This window comes from Cygnus atratus, chromosome 1 (assembly GCF_013377495.2).
Source record: "Cygnus atratus isolate AKBS03 ecotype Queensland, Australia chromosome 1, CAtr_DNAZoo_HiC_assembly, whole genome shotgun sequence".
NCBI classification, from domain to species: domain Eukaryota; kingdom Metazoa; phylum Chordata; class Aves; order Anseriformes; family Anatidae; genus Cygnus; species Cygnus atratus.
This window is the reverse complement of record NC_066362.1, coordinates 177,399,514-177,416,421: the sequence shown is the minus strand read 5'-3', so window position 1 is coordinate 177,416,421 and position 16,908 is coordinate 177,399,514. Positions and strand designations below refer to the sequence as shown.

The 16,908-nt window shown below is 39.3% G+C and overlaps 1 protein-coding gene across 1 annotated transcript in view; it reads left to right on the top strand.

Moving 5' to 3' along the window:
- EPSTI1 (epithelial stromal interaction 1) overlaps nucleotides 1–16,908 on the top strand; it is a 50,258-nt gene that overhangs the window by 21,836 nt on the left and 11,514 nt on the right. The window contains exons 6-7 of the mRNA XM_035553347.2: nucleotides 921–994; nucleotides 11,019–11,112. Of these exons, the coding sequence (XP_035409240.1) occupies nucleotides 921–994; nucleotides 11,019–11,112 (168 nt within the window). The remainder of the gene's footprint in view (nucleotides 1–920; nucleotides 995–11,018; nucleotides 11,113–16,908) is intronic.

Below are 16,908 nucleotides of genomic sequence, written 5' to 3'. Positions count from 1 at the left end.
CCTTGTGCTCAAAATATAGCAGGGCTGAAATCACGGTTTGGCACTTCTGATTTGTTGCTTTTAATACAACGAACTGCCTTTTGACTCTCTTCCCACTGGACCTACTTACAGCCTGTGTGTCAAAAAAAAAAAAAAAAAAAAATTGGCTGGCCTCCTTTTGTCTGGAATTTAGCTTGAGCTACATATTGCTGCTGCAGAAAGTTCTCTAGCTTATGCTCTATTTTAACATTTTATTCTGTTTCAGCTTGAGGGATGGGGTAGCTCAGACTATCTTTCCACTGGAAATTGTGCAATTTTATGTTAAAGGACCTGATAGTTTGTGTGGTATCCAGATTTGCCCACTAGTTTTATGTGTTGAGACTTTGGTTGATTCTTGCACTGGACATAGTATCTGAGGTAGAGTTGGATAAGCATAAATGGATAACACTGGATAAGCATAAATGTCTCCCATCCTCATCAGCCTTAACATTTATCCAAACTGACCAGTACCTGATGCTCCTGAAGGCCACAGGTCCATCTTCTTGAATCATTGTCCTTTCAGTGTTACAGTGCTATGACTGGCTTTTGTGCTCTGGTTCTCATCCTCCACCTTCTCACTAGAACCAATGTTGCACCAGTTGTTTGGAGACATGGTCCTAACAGTGGTGTGAGAGTCATGAAGGCTTACAAGGCCCCTTGTGAGGGTACACCTATCATCCAGGAGCATGGTGTTATTTTCAGACTAGTTTCTTGATGAGTTTAGTAGGAGTTGTTTGTCTGGTTGTGCTTGAATACTTTAAAATTTGGGATTAGGTTACTTGTGCACCCACCTATTGTTCTTTTGAGAACCAGAATATAGAAATGCTTGAATTGAAATAATCATATTTTTTTTCTTGCTGACTAGAAATCTCAAGTATGTTTTTCTGTTTTTAATGCTGTAGGCAGAGAGACTTGAAGTTAAAAAAAGGCAACAAGAAATGCAAAGAAGAGAGATGTTCCTTGAAGATCAATATTAGTAAGTAAGATTTGAAACTTACTATTTAAATTTCCTCATTTGCTTGTCTTTCTGTTTTGGGGGGTTGGGCTTTCTTTTTTGCTTGCTTGGTAGGACGGTTTTCTTTTGGCTGGTCTGGGGATCAGGAAGGGTTTGGCTTCTGTTGTTGTTCTTACTTTTTTTTTGACTTGAAATATTCCAAGCCTCCTCCATACCTTATCCTGTGAGCTCTTTGGTTCAGTAGATTTCTCTTAGCTTCTCAAAGCATACATTTTGAAACGAAAACTGTGAGTTATCGACTGACTTTGTGCTTTCTTTCTCTAACTGAATCAATATGTGATCATTCAATCCAAGACTAATTATCAAAGCAGTATCTAAATTACATCTCCACCCATTTATTTTAGTGAATAGTAAAGAAATCTAACCCACGTGGAAAAAAAAATGAGGACTCTATATTCACTACAGTTCTACAGCTTAGATGTAGAGATCTGCTGTGAAGACCTGTTTCCCAATAATCTCTCTTTAATATCAGATTTAGATAGGGCTTAAGTCCTGACATAATTAATTCCTTTGGCAATGAAGTTCCTGCCTTGCTAATTCACTCTACCCGATTTATTTATTTTTAACTGATCCAAACTAATTCTATCACATAATTAACACACGATGCTGTTCAGTCACCTTTACCTTTTTTTATCTTTGACTCTTGAAATTACTCAACTGTGTTTCTAGCATGATTGATTGCTCTTTCTTCCTCTGTGACCTTTGGAGGAGTCAGTTTTGTCCCATGCTAGAAGCTCCAGTTCCTTCATCATTTGCCCAGACTCTGTTCTCTAATCTATAGACATTTTAGAGCTTTCTCACTGATCTCAGCCTTTCTTGACATTTTTCTCTTATTTCTTCCTGTTTAGTTTTAGGTACAGCTCTTTCCTAAAATATATTGCTAATGTTCGTCTATATATATTGGCATTTTGCCTGCAGTTTGTCCTCTGCTTTTCCCAGCATGGATTTCCCCTCAGCACACCCTGATTCCTCAGGATTTCTGAAGACCCTGCACAATGTTAATATCTCAGCCTGTTCTTGATAGACACTTTCATGCTCTTTGAGCCTAGCCCAAAACAACCTCATCAAATCTTTTCAGTACAGGGTCCTCAGTTATGGGACTTGCTTTTTTCCTGTGGGGATTGTGAGGGTTCTTATTTTCCTGTTTAAACTGTTTATTTGTCTAAAGGCTTATTTAGTCATGAATGGAGACATCTTTCCCTTTCCCTCATCTTCTCTATCTGTATTTTTTTTTTCCCCTTAGGGTGAAAGGAATTCTGCTGGTTAGTGCTTTTTCTGTTAAAAGTAAGCTTGGTCATGTCAAAAGCAATCCCAAATGCTCTGAAACACCTTCATGTGGGCAGTCAGTCTGTCCCCAGGTGTAGCAGGGGCTCAGGCTGGCTGGGCACTGAGAGGAGACCGGCTGGCAGCCACTCTGTCCACTGATTTAGGAGAGTCTTGTGAGTGTTCAGCTGGAGTCATCCCAGGAAACCAAACTGACTGACATGACTGAAATTAAAGGTGGACTGTTGAGCTCCATTGCAGCAGAGATGTCTAGCTGTCAAAAGATTATTTGTATATACCGTTTCTTAAACATATACCAGGAGAGTCCCGTAGATACTGAAAGATGTGAGCTGAAAGCCTACCTACAACAAATGCAATTTTGGAAAACCTTTCATATTGTACAAAATAACATTACTGCCTTCCCTGGTACCATGAAATCCCCTGATGGGAAGAGGAAGGGAGGTCTTGAGCAGTAATGGATTTACCACCAGATGTTGAAGTCACTGGTAAGATACATTAGTGTTTCGGAGCACACCATCCCATAGTAATGGGAAGATGTTGTGTGACACTTCAGATCTTGCCAAGTAACTCCACTGATGCACTGCTATTTATTAGAAAAGTGCTTGGTATTTAAAGCAGTTGTGTGCTTTTGTGCACTATGCAAAAATGAGTGACTCATTACTTCCATCATCTAAGAGCTTGTGTCTAGTGGCAAAGAGAACAAATATGAGGTTGTGACCCTTTCCTTACTGTCTGTGCTAGAATATTTTGATTTCCTTCCCTGCTTGGGAGAGGTCATGCACTGCATATAAAGCAGTGACCTCTGCAAAGCCATGTCTGCGGAGCCATTTCAAAAAATAAGCTGCCTTGTTAGTCTGTCTTCTGCAAGCATCGCTAGCTGCAACATCAGTATTTTCCTGGGGAGATCAATGCCTACCAATGGTCTCATTAGCTGGGAAACCTTTTAAATTGATCACCACCATCAGCTGTATCTTCTTCCACAGGGTACAGCCCGATGAATACCTCTCTGGTATGAAATGCTGATTGTATTTGATATGGAAAGGCACATATGGTTCTTGTGTCATTAGCATGCTCTGCAAATAAAGCATAATACTGCCCAGAAGTTCCTTGTTCTGATTAAATTCCCGTCATTATTAAAAACATGAACTTCTCAGTGAAATCCCCTTTCAAACGGTGTATACGTGAAGTGAGCAAATGCCAAAAAGAAAAATTGCCTGCTGCCTTGTCCCCTGCCTGCAGACTACAGGTATTTCCTATCTCCTGAAACCCTTGTTAGCGTCTTTGTATGGAGCTGGCCCTTGAAAGTCAACTGTATGTGTTATCGCAGTTGTTTGAGTAAGTGTTGTTTTCTTGCAAGAATGAGGTCTAGGCATGCATGCAGAGTGTTGTGGAGAAGGCTGTGAGTCTTTTGGGGGATCAGCTGGATCTATCAGGCGACTGAACTGGGTAAAACTCACAAGGTATTTCCTAAAGTAGCTTTTTATACAAAGTCCGAACAACATTCAGGAGCAGACTTTGGGCTGAAGGAATTGCTTCATGACAGGATTGCTGAGGTTGGTGCTAACACCTGAGGGATTTATTGGTGATAGCATTGCTGTGGCTCTGCCTCTGCAGATACCAGATCTAGAAAATACAGAGTACGTGCACATTTACCTACTGAAAGCTACTTATATGTGAAATGGAGTCTTTTCTTCTGAGTAATGGTGTCTTGGATGCATTTTACGTGGATGGCCTGTGGTAGAGACAGTATTTCTGTCAGATTGCATTAAAAGATAATAAATGTATAGTCCATGCTTTGCAATTACCTAATCCTTGTGAGGAAAAGACTGAGTGTAACGTTATAAATGGGAATGAAGAGGTTAGATGGTTGGCTCAGGACTTTTCAGGATGTCCTTCTTTAGTTAGGACGCAAAATTTGTCATTTAAACAGCAGTGAGGGATGGCTAACTCGTGACTTGTTTTTCTCTGTGGCTTGCACGACTGCCCTGTCTAAGCTGTGTGAATTTGAGCCTAAACTGTGGGCTGTCTTTCCACAAGGTTTTAGCCCAGTTCTCTGATAAGGTGCTTTCATTTAATTTGAATTTGACTTCCCAGAAACTGTAGCGTTGGATGTGGTCCACTGCATTTCTAATAGCCATCTACCAATTTGTGTAATGGAAAAAGCAGTCCACACATAGGGTTTCATTTTAATAGCACACGATAGCAGTTGTACAACCTCACCCTTGCCTTTGTTACACACCCATGTCACTGTTTTTGTGAAGGTTGTACTCCTGTAAAAATTCCTGGCACTGTTGCACTCTGCTACATGTGTGTGCTTGATATATTAAGCTCAGAATTTGGAGCTGGAAACGCAATTTGCCAGAGTGCCTCTGAGTGCATATTCCAAACAGAGTACAGGAGCTTCACCAAACCAAGCTGATATACGTTTGCCTGCCAAAGCAGTTTTCTCAAAAGTCATAAAATGCAAGAAAATAAAACCTGAATCAAACCAGAATTTTTATTTATTTACCTGTTTTTACAGGATAAATACTCGCTTCCTTGCCAGTTTTCAGTCCTCTGTGATGTGTGGTTCAAACAGAAGGCTGGTAACAAATTTTCCCCACAGAAGTGCAAATGTAAACCTGACCAGACTTTCAATGTAGGTTGCTAAAGAGAGTGAGAGGGCTCACACAAAAAGGTTTGCAGCCTTGAGAATCTTTTGTTTGCTTCTTTTCACCACAATGGTCTTCATTTTGTTCGTTTGCTCCTGATTATTTTAAGCGTTGTCAATTATTTAGCTAACAGGCAGAAAACTAGGCTTTTATAGACATCCAAAGGGACTCTCTTGAGTGTAATAATGAAGGCAGTTTATTGAACGCCTGTGAGGTTGCTTTCTAATTGTATGCATTAATCTGCCCATGCAAGCTGGCTGAAAATATAGAAGCAGATTGCACATGCAGATGGAGCACACAGAATGGAAGATCTATGCAATAGACTTATACAAAACTGCATTTTCCTTAAAACTGGATTTATGCTTATTGCTTCAGATAATAAATGAAACTTGATGTCTAAAATAACTTCCAAGAATATTGGATGAGTCGGTAGGAGGAAAAAATAGCTCAGTAGCATTATTTCATTCTGTCAGGAAAACAAAAAAAAGGAAGTGGGTTGACACAAAAAGATAGTTTTGGGTGTGAGTGGGAAGTGATGAAAATAATTCTGCTGAGAAAGTTCCTATTTTTTATTACTATTTTTATACTTTCTTCAAGCCTTATACCTAAAATGAACAATTGCCACATTTTTTGTTCTTATTCCCTAGACCTTGTGCTCAAAGACTTGGAGGCAAGAATGGCTACCAGCCAAAGATAGCACCATTTTGATCACTGTTATTAGATTTGTGCAAGTCTTCCTTGGCATGCTTGTGCATTACTCCCAGTGAAGTCTGTGAATACTGCATGAAGCAAGTAAACTACATAACCAGAGGATAGCTTTTCTTCCCAGGAAAGTGCATTGGGGAAGAGCCATCTACATCCCACAGGAACTTAATGGGTTAGTTATTCAACTCTGTAGTCTTACATCTTATAAATTCCAGCAAAAGATGAATCTCCACACACATACTCACCAAAAAAATGCGTATCAGTTCATGCTGACAACTTTGCATACTATTAATGTTTGTTATTTTCTTCTTACCCCGAAGTCCTCTGTGTGTGGGTTAGAGTTGAGGTAAAGGAAAAGAATGAGAATCCATGTAGAGCTGAGGGCATGCTTATTGGCAACAGATGGAGGTGTTTTTCTTAAAAATAACTTTCTTAATGGCTTAATTTTGAAGTATGTGCATTTGGTGGAATTTGTTTTCACAGATCTTGGTTTCGGCCTCTAGCTTCATTCACACTTAAGCAAATTATTTTAATCTGCAAAAATCCCAACTACAGCTTTGCTTGGAGTCTCTTTCGCCATCTCCTGACATGGAAGCAATGGGAAAGCTGCATAAATGGGCAGTCATCTCATCTACCTTTGGGCCAGCTTCTGGAATTTCTCCTGTTTTAACATTTGATTTTGATGGCCCTTGTAAGGCCATGAGACAGAGGAGCAGCAATCACCCTAGTTCCAGCCAGCCTGGTTTGTTGGTCATAGCAGATGTGTAGCTGAGATGTAGTGCACAAGGCAAAGCTGTAGCTGAGGAAGGAGCAAGAGCAGGGTTTAGATCTCAAAGCTTTCTTCTGTTCAGTCTGTTGGTTGTCTGGGCCTGGCCTAACCTAGCCTAATTTTAGGCCTGTAGTAAGAATGCACCTACCGTGGACTTTACTGCAATGAACAGCAGCTTTTCTTGCAAATAGACTTATGTAGTGTTAAGCAACAGATCTTAATTTCTGCAAAAGTAGATGACGTTGTTATGCTTAGCCAATTAAATATTCTGAGGTGTGGAGAAGTACAGATATGCTTGTTGGTGCTGCAAAAAAATGCATCTTGAATGAAATTAAGTTTGGGATTTTGTTTTTGAGAAGGGGAGTCCTTTTACTATTTAAAAAACATCATGAATGGTGATGTATGAAACTAACACTGTGTATGCATTATGCATGGTTCTTAATTTTTCAGTAGAATTGGAGGGAAAGGGTGAAAAATCACTTCAGCATTGCTCACTGGCCATGAATTTGGAACCTGGTATGTCTGTGTCATTCAACATGAGATGCTCCTTTTGTTGTCTTAGCCACTCAGGTTGTCTCCTCTCTGAAATGAATATAATGATTTATCTGGCTTAGGCTTGTTTATTTTTATTTTTTACTACTTTTCTTTTTTTTTTATGGCTCTTAGCATACTTATAGACATTTGTTAGAGTAGAATTGTAATGCCAAAGATCCTGCAGCTTGAGAAACCAAAGAGCTCAGGAACTGTCTTGTTTTCAGCAGTAGTAAGTGTCCATTATCTTTCTAAAATTGTCAAGAGAAATAAATAGATCTATGATATATACAACAATATTGTGCTTTGTTTTTTTAAAGCACTGGCATTAAAGCTGGTATATTTTTCTACATTCTGGCATTTCAATATCCATCAATTAAAGCAAAAGAATTAACTGCCACTGGTTTCATTGGGAAGCGGTAATGAAATTATGAGAGGCCTTTTTAATTGATGCATTTTTAATGTTAGTCTGTAAAAAGGACCTAAAGCCAAGAACTATATTTGTAGGAAGAAAAATTATGTTCCTCTTCTAGGCCAAAGGAACCTAGGCTCATTCAGGCTTTTATATCCACCCCCTTGTCTTACCTCAGTGGGAATGTGGAGAGCACATGCCTTTAGTCCCCCAAAATTTGAAATGCATGTAGATTCCCTGATCTAGATGTAGCTCGTGATGGTGCAGGGTATACTACTGTAAGTCCCTAAATTACACCTTTCTCAGTGGAACACCTAACAGATTCACGTTTCTACACTCTACATGTACTTGTTGCCCTTCAAGTTTTTAAGTAACAGCTTGTAAGAGGTACACAAGAAAAGACTCTGCTTAAAGAAGAGTTGTGAAATGTAAGGTGTTATATCTAAGGACCCACAGAAAGAGTAGCAACATGGACTGACTTCGAAGGTCACACACTGTCCCCATGTTACTCAACATGTTACTGGCAACAAAGTCAGGATTTTCCCATGACAGCTCTTAAGAGTTTTTCAACCCCAAGCTTGACAGTGCTTCACTCCACCACAGCTGCATCAGTACTAATAAATTTAACACTGTCAATCACTGTCACTTTTGAGGCCAACAGGCTTGAGGCTGCCTGTTTCTGTTGCTAGCAAAGTTTTTTTACCTCCCAAAATGGGGCAATTGCATCCATAGAGCCTTATGGGAGGTATTTGTGGTTAATATTAGTTCCCGGACAGCAGCCAACAGTTATTTGGGAAAGTACTATTTGGAACAGGTCAAAACTATGCCAGGAACTGTTACCACAATGCAGATGGCTGAGTTCCCATTGCTACGGGTATTGCCTGGTGCTATTAAACCAGTATGGGAGTAGCCTATTTTAATTAGTGCAGCAAAAGGCTTGTTCTCAATTGTGTGACGGGAAACAGAACTACAGAATACAACACAAAACACAAAATATTTTTGTAAGAATGCCTCAGCTTAACCAGTGCTTCTAAACACTGCTCTCTTCCCTGCAGCCTGATGTTTCGGGGAAGTAAGAGCTCAGGTTAACAGCCTGTTAGGAGGGTGCCATCTTATTGCTTTGTCTAAATTTTGTATTTCCTTCTGCCTAACTATTTTCAAAGAACATCAGGAGGCTGTTGTATGCAGAATAATGCTTCGCGCAATTCTTCAGCTCATCTTCTTCTTTCCTTCATATTAATTATTTTAGAGGACCATATTTTATCAGCATTTTTGATTAGCCCCTGAAGTTTTAGCAAATGAGAGTGAGATGTTGCTCTGACTGTCTGTATGTGAAATACCTATGGACACTTTGATATGCTGATTTCCTTCTGGAGATAATGCTTTCCTCTCTGGAACGTTAATTGGACTGTCATCTCTCTGACTTCCCCCATTCCCTGCAGCATGGCTTGTGTTATGCTCTACATTATTATGACTTTAGGATTAATATTATGAAAAGTACCATTCAGACAACATTTTGACAGGCTGTCATCTCAAGATGCTCTGCTGGGTTTTCATAGAAACAATACACAATGAATTAACATAGATGATTGACTTGACACAGTTTGTCTTCAGTCATATTCAGAAACCTGAGTCCCTTTCTTGTGATAGGAAAACATTATTACTGTATCACTTAATGTGGTGTAGTGGGATGTTTTCTGTACACAAAAGCAGTACACATTCTTGCTGAGAAACTTTATTTGCTTCCGCTCTTGTAAGCATCTTTTCTAATACCAAAACTGAGTATCAGTGTGCTGATCTGGGGAGAGTAATGTCTTAGCCATCCACCTCCTTTTTATGCAAGTACTGAGAACTTGTGCATACCCCAAGTCCTTCTTGTACCATCTGTAAGGAATTAAGGCATCCAGATATACCCCCAAGAGGCCAGATATTTCTTTACAGAGCTACAACCTTCTCAGATATAGTCCAGACTTTCTGTAGGAGATCTTAGTCTTTCTGGTATAGAAATAAATAGTTATTTTAGCATAGGTAGAGAAACACAATCTGCAATTTAAAACTTCAAGTTCCCAAAATTATTCTGTGCAATCTCACCACTCTACCACTGTACCACTCATCTTTCCTGAAAAGAAAAAAAAAAAAAAGTGTGTGCTTAAAGCTTGGAAAAGAAGATACTATTAATTCATTTAACCCTGACTTTGTAGGTGCTTTGTAGATCAGGGAATCTTGTGTTCTTGTGTTTCACTTGGTACTTTCTATATTGTGCCTTGGCTGAGGTTATCATAACTTCCCAGGTAATGAAGGAAAGGGAGTGAACTGGGAATGCCGAGACTCTAAAGGTATGGTTTGCTACAGTGTGAGCAAGTCCTCTGTACTTAAATAGCTAACGTGTTTTTATATTCTGTAGAGGAGCACAGAAGAACTTGTAGGTAGGTTTCTTTTCGTTTTCTGCACTTCTCCTCAATACACCCACTGACCAGCAGAACATTTTGCATCTACTCTCTGTTTCAGGACATGGAGTGAAAGATAAAACCACTTTTGACAGTCTGTTTCTGCAGTTAGTCATCATCACTATTTGGCAGACAAGGCTTTTTCTGCAAGGTTAAGTAGCTTTCTTTGCTGTTGGCATCTTCTCCCCCACAGAGTTAGATGGCTGCCCTGTCAGGAAAGTAAATCTTTGTGTTGAACTCCTCTTGAAGTACTTTCATGCTTTGCAAAGCTGTATACAGAAATAAAATTGCCTCTAACGCTACGCTTTTGAGAGAGCAAGGACTTGAATATATATGCCTGGGCATGCAGGTTAAGAAACTAATTCCTGATTACGGCATTGAAAGTCCTGCTTTTAGTATTCATGTTATTCTTTGTGACTTTGCTTATCTGTACTTGGGCTTTAAGCAATCTGGTCTGGTTGGGGGTGTCCCTGCCCATGGCAGGGGGGTTGGAATTAGATGGTCTTTAGAGTCCCTTCCAACCCAAGCTATTCTGTGATTCTGCAAAACTGTGAGAGACCTGATGCTACTTTGAAAATATGGTTTATAAGGGATGTGATTGGAAAAATAAAATTGTCCTTGCCAGAATAAGAAATGACAATGTTGTGCAATTATTTTCAGGTAAAGACAAGCTTTTTTTTTTTTTTTTGCTTTTTTTTTTTTAATGCTACAAAATGGTACCTGATTAAGTAATATGTTGTAAGGGTGCATTGTATTAACAATGAAGGAAAATGCCTTAAAATAATCTTTTAAATTACTTATCTGAGATTTATGGATCTGGTAAAAGGATTTGCAACAATTCAGTGAAGCACTTGCATTCTGATGAAGTCCAATGGTATGTGAGTTTGTATTTTAGGAGCTTTTACCATGCAGAAAGAAAGCATAGCCCCTATAGACTGCAAATATGCAAATGACAATAACTATTTGCCTAAAAAATTCTCCCAGCAAATGTCTTATCCATAATATAGGTTCTGTTTCCTCAGTCCCCTTTCATTCTGTCTGTTCCCATAACCTTTTGTTCCACCTGTGATGTTTTTCAGCAGTCACATGATAAAATGTCTAGTCTAGATTCCAAGGGTGGAATAAAAATCTGTATTTATTTTTATGGAACCACTAACAATTCTATTTGGATTGGATTTCTTTGTAGCAAAACCAATGAATTATTGAACAGATTGGATTTAGGCTTGCCAAAGAGTGATTCCTGTCAGATTGCTAATCGTGGCCCAGAATCAACAGCATGGGTAAGCAAAACTGTGGAATGTGCAATATTTTTCTGTCAACTTTCCAGGTGCTGTCAATAGTGTGATATTAGAATATTCTAATTGACTTTAATTGCCTATACGTAACTCAGAGAGAACCAAGGAGTCTTTCTGGGTGAATTGCCTACATTGTCTGTGATAAATTGGCAGAGTATCCTACATAGTAGGGGACTGCCTTTATTACTCGCCGTTCTCTCTCTGATAAATATGAGCCAGATTTATATTCTATGTTCAGATCAGAATCTTAAATGTGCTCTGTACCCATCAGTCGGTGGCAAGCTTTTATGAAATCTCAACTAGTTCATGTCAGCAGATGCTCTGCTGCATTGAAAATCTAGTCGGAAGAGCAGCTTATTTCTCACTGCATCCTAAAAGTGATTCCGTAGAATGCTTGGGGACTTTATCCCAGTTTGAATGAGCCTGGTAAGTATCAATGTAATTAGGGAATAGATAAAGTATTGCTAAAGTTTCATTATTCTAATTGCCTCAAGAAGCCTTTTGCACATCTGATTAGTCTCTCCACATATAAACCAAGCATTCCTACTGATGTAAAAACCTGCAGTGAGGAATATTAACCCTGAAGACAGAAATCTTCCCCTTTAGGGGGGTTTGAAACTGGGAGATGACAAAGCAGGCAGTCAAGTAGACGGAAATTATTGTTACAATGGTCCCAAGTCAGCAAAACTTGGAAATATCTAATCTGGGTAATCCTCTGTTGTATACAACCTTGAACACCAACAGCTGTGTAAGGGATGTAAAAATTTGCCTGCATGTTTCCTCAGAAGCCTTGGAAATGTGCAAAACCCTCTCACTAGAGAAATTGCTCCAAACAATATACAACAGCTCTGTCTTGCTTCTAGTATCTCTTCCTGATTTTCAGTTGCTTGAAGAGGGAAGGTGTTACTGAAAGTAGGTTCCTTTCCCCTTTGATTCCCCAGGTCATTTGATGTCTCTGAAAAACAAGGAGAAATCTTAGCACATGTGAGCAGATTTATAGCTTGAAGGAGCCAACTTCTGCTCAGCAGTGCTGGGTCCTCTGGATTTAATTGTAACAGAGTGGCTTTCTGACTGTCTTTTGTAGTCCTGAGTAGACAAGCAAGATAAAGGACTATGGGAAGGGAGAAAAGATGTTTTGAAACTCCTTCTACCTCCCTCTGAAGCATCCCATGCTCTGAATGGTGAGGAGCTTGTTCTTTAATAGGGAAAACCCAGCTCCACAGCCTTTCATACGGTGTGAACATGGAACTGTGAACATAAGTGAGCTCATGGCCCTGAGACTGACTTGGATTTCAGCATTTTAGTGTGGTGTCTGCATGTCTGTGGAGAAGTGGGTGGATGCCTAAAGTAACACTTAATTGTTTCAGACATACCAGTGTACCTGTAGCTTTTGCCTTCTACTTGACCTACATACACCTGCCTTTCTAGTTGCAGGTTTTGAGGAATTTCTTAGTAAGTTATGCTGAATTACATACCACAGTTCATCTTTTGCTTAACCAGTATCAAAGCAGATAAAATTCATAATTTTTCTGTACTGTTCTTTACTAATACCATCTGATACCTGTCTTTTGTGTGGCAGCATTTCTATACCTTTGTGAATCAATTTATCACTCGCTTATAATGCAGCAATACAGTTAGCAAGACCTCAACCAACTTGGATGAGGTACGGTCTATAGGCATACACACACCCTCTGTGCTCTGCATAAGGAATCTGAAGCACCTAACCAATGAGTTGTTATCTAAATAAACTTGGCATAGTACCAAAAGGCTAAACCACTGGCGAATCTTACACTCTAATTTTGATGTTATCTCGGATCTGTCTCCTTTGTCTGGAGTAACTAAAACATTCAGAAGCAATGTATTTGAATCTGGGATGTGTGATAAAACTACGAAGTGCCTGATATGCATGTTAAAAGAGGGGAAAAAAAAAAATATATATATATACATGTATTTTTTATTTAAAGTTATTGCTCTAAAACAAATCTGGGACAATTCCATGTTGACTGATTTTCTTCCCTTGCAGCATTTCTTTGATAGTGATACTAATTCAGTACATCTAGTTCAAATTTCAGTGTCAGATATTACTTGATGCATGTGAACAAATTTGCCTTCTTTGGAGTGATTCTGTCATCGGTGACTTTTTTGGCCTACTTATTTAATCAAGCTCATAAGTAATTTTAATCCTGTCTTTCAAAGTGTTACCAATCCTGTGTAGATTTTTATTGTCTTCCAACTTGATTAACATACACTCCACACAATTCTCCAAGCCATTACGGAGAGTAATGAATAATACTGGACCCAGAATGAGTCTCCCAGGACAGATGTAACAACTCCTCCCAGCTCAAAATTGAGCTATTAATAATTGCTTTCTCTATTCAGTCTTTTTAGCAAATTATGTGCCTGTCGTTTTAATGGTGTCATTCTGCACACATATATCAAGTTTCGAGAACATTGTGTAGACCTGCAACAAATTCCTCACTAAAGTCAAACCTGCACACTTCTTGTATTATATTATACTGGCTCATTATTTAGTGTGCTACGCTCTGTCCCTGCTCAAAGACTTTACAGTATAAGTTCCTAAGGATCCTATAAGATCCTAATGCTATGCTGGCCCTTTGCAGACAGCTACAGCTTATGAAAGACCAGGGCTAATCACTGTAATGGAAATTTACACAGTTGAATACTTTATTCACGATGTCTGGTTCAGATTTTCAGTTCTCTTGGCTGCCACCCAACTAATATAGTAAGCTTGATCTCTCAGCTTCTGTTGCCCTATGACCACACATCCCTTTCTGATATTCCTATGGAAATAATCCGGGTTTCCCCTCTGCTACCAGTCCTCCCTTCTGCTTTGTTATCTTGGTAACACTTCCGGTGTTTTTCTGTCTTCCCACAACACCCCACCTCACTGTCGTATATCCTGATTGTGTTTTCTGATTGCTCAAGGTAACTTCATGCTTGCCACTGGGACAAGGAATAGAACGTGCTGTGGCTGCTTTGTTGTGATGTGCAGCTGAACATTCAGCCAAACTGAATGCCTGAAAGGTTTTAGACCACTCCTTGGTTAAATTCTAGTCTTCAGTTTGATCAGTTTTTTAAGTAACTTGAATCCTTCAAATAGTTTTCTTTTGTTAATAACCTGTAAAAAGATTTGGGAATGAGGTCTGGGATGTTGATCCTCCCTCTCCCCACACCAATATGTGTATATTCTCAGCTGAACAATAGGCTACAAGCCATTCTTATAAGCAAGCTCTTCAAGAGAATGAAAACAGAAGATTAGAGGAAATGAAGCAAGAACAACAGAGGAAGATAATTATACATTATCAGTTTGCATATTGTATCATTTTTGCATGCTGTGAAACCAATTAAATGCATTGATTACTTGTAGCCTACGCACACAACTTCTCTATAACGAAAGTGTTTTTAGTCACTGTTTTCAAATATTGTGAGAGAGATGAGCGAAGTTGTAAAATTTGGACAGAGTTATCTTCTGGGTTTCTGGCTATTTGTGTCTGGATGACTAGCTCCTGTTTGCCTCTCCATTTGAACAACTGTGCAGAGCATTTTTTGGATTGTGGTGCACAATTTCATAGTCTAAGGAAACCAATTTACTCTCTTTCAGGCAGAAGTAATCTTACTGAGATATTTATGATTTCAGATTCTCAATAGTCTCTTTCTAGAGAATAGAGGCCTGTGCACCCTGCCATCCCAAATGAGTATGTGGAAGCACTCAGATTTGCTATCAAGTCTACACTTGCTAACCACCTAAATGAAGTTTTGAATTGCCTAAAAAGAGGGCATGCCATAACTACAGGTTTGAACTCCATCTTCTACATGTACAGCATGCATTGCCTGAAATGCATCTGAACCACTGCAATCCCTCTGGCATGGTTTTGGGTACTAGATCCACTTAAAGCTCATCTATGCCAGGCAATAGCACTGTAGTAAGTTGTCTTTCTTGGCTCCAGGTCTAACTGTGCAAGTGTGCGGAAGGCAGCATTGACTGCAAAAAGATATTAGCAAATAGAATCACAGAATGGTTTGGGTTAGAACAGGCCTTAAAAACTATCTAGTTCCAACCCCCCTGCCATGGGCAGGGACACCTCCCACCAGACCAGGTTGCCCAAAGCCCCATCCAGCCTGGCCTTGAGCACCTCCAGGGACGGGGCAGCCACAACTTATCTGGGCCACCTGTGTCAGTGCCTCACAACCCTCTGAGTGAAAAATTTATTCCTAACATCTAATCTAAATCTCCCCTCTTTTAGTTTAAAGCCATTCCCCCTTGTCCTATCACTACACTCCCTGGTAAAGAGTGTCTCCCCAGCTTTCTTGTAGTCTCCCTTTAGGTACTGGAAGGCCACTATACGGTCTTCCCAAAGCCTTCTTTTCTCTAACTGAGGCTCTACTTATGCATCTGCTGTTACTAATACCCAAATTAATGTTAAACTATTTCCCCAGTAGTAGACTCGTTGGTAGCACAACCAGTTCCATATGGTGAGTTTCTGATAGAGCTGGACAAGTGACTGAGCCCTCCTCACGGCTTTCTTTCTCTAAATGTTGAGCATAATCGTGCTCCTTTCATAGCAACCTGGATGCTGGAGACAAAAGGTTGGGGTAGGGAAGGAGACTCTTAATTGCTTTCTCACAGGTACATCCTTATTCCTAGAAACTATACGGAGGAAAAATCTTTGAATGCTAGTCCTGTTCGGCATAAAGCCTGTAGCTGTTGTATTCTTTATGTTTATCCTTCCATGGATAAAATAAATAAAACTGTGGATTAGCATGCCCCTTCTTTATTTGCCTTGGTTTAAGGGACTTGTGTAGAGCTTTAGACTCCACACTGATTTCCATAGATTAGGAAGAAGCTGTGGACTGCCTCTAAGTCTGCTGTTTCTTAGTACACACTTCCAGTGCTCCTTGCCTTCAACATTGCTATTATCTACTGTGCAGAGTAATGCACTACGTATAAACCTACTGTAAATAATATGCATTTTAAAGGCTCCAATAATTGTCCCTCAGATTTATGTTGGCTCATTTCTACTTCAAACCAATATTTATTAAAGTAATTGTGAATTCTGTCCTGTGTGCACCTCCTAGCACAGTGTAACTATAAAACGAATAGGTATTGTCAGTTGCATTTTTTTTTTCAGAACAGGTTTTAGTATGTATTGCTTGACTTAAAAATATTCAGTACACTTTGAACACCGCATCATATACGTGCAATATATTTCAGCACATTACTCCAAGAGAGGACTCAGCATATTGGAAAGTCAGATACCGGGTTTTAATTTTCAGGTTGAATAGTTATTTAAAACAGTGAAAATTAAGGTTGGCTTTTTTATTTCTTAATTCTGTTTCTTCTTTTAAGGCTAGACAAATATTGATACACAACACATTCACAGTTATTGATTTTGTTCACACATTTATTGCATAGTTTTTATTTAATGTTCCACTTAAATTGATTTTTTTTTTTAACTTTTGTAGTTCCATTCAGTTATTGAAGCTTTTATCTAACCGCATCATTTTATTTTACTTCCTATGCCTACTGCTACTCAGTTGCTATGGAAAATATGAAGGATGGGTCCGTTCCCATCCATTCCCCCTGACCCTGCAAGCCAAATTCTTTGCAGGAAAATCTGCATCTTCAGTCCTTGGGTGCACTGCAGGGAGCAACAGATAGACAAACAAGCACATGTGCAAAGCACAGTCATACAAGCTGTGTTTCCTTAGCAGTCCCAGCTACAATTGTATAAGCAAACTCTCCTCTCCAGAGAAGTCCCT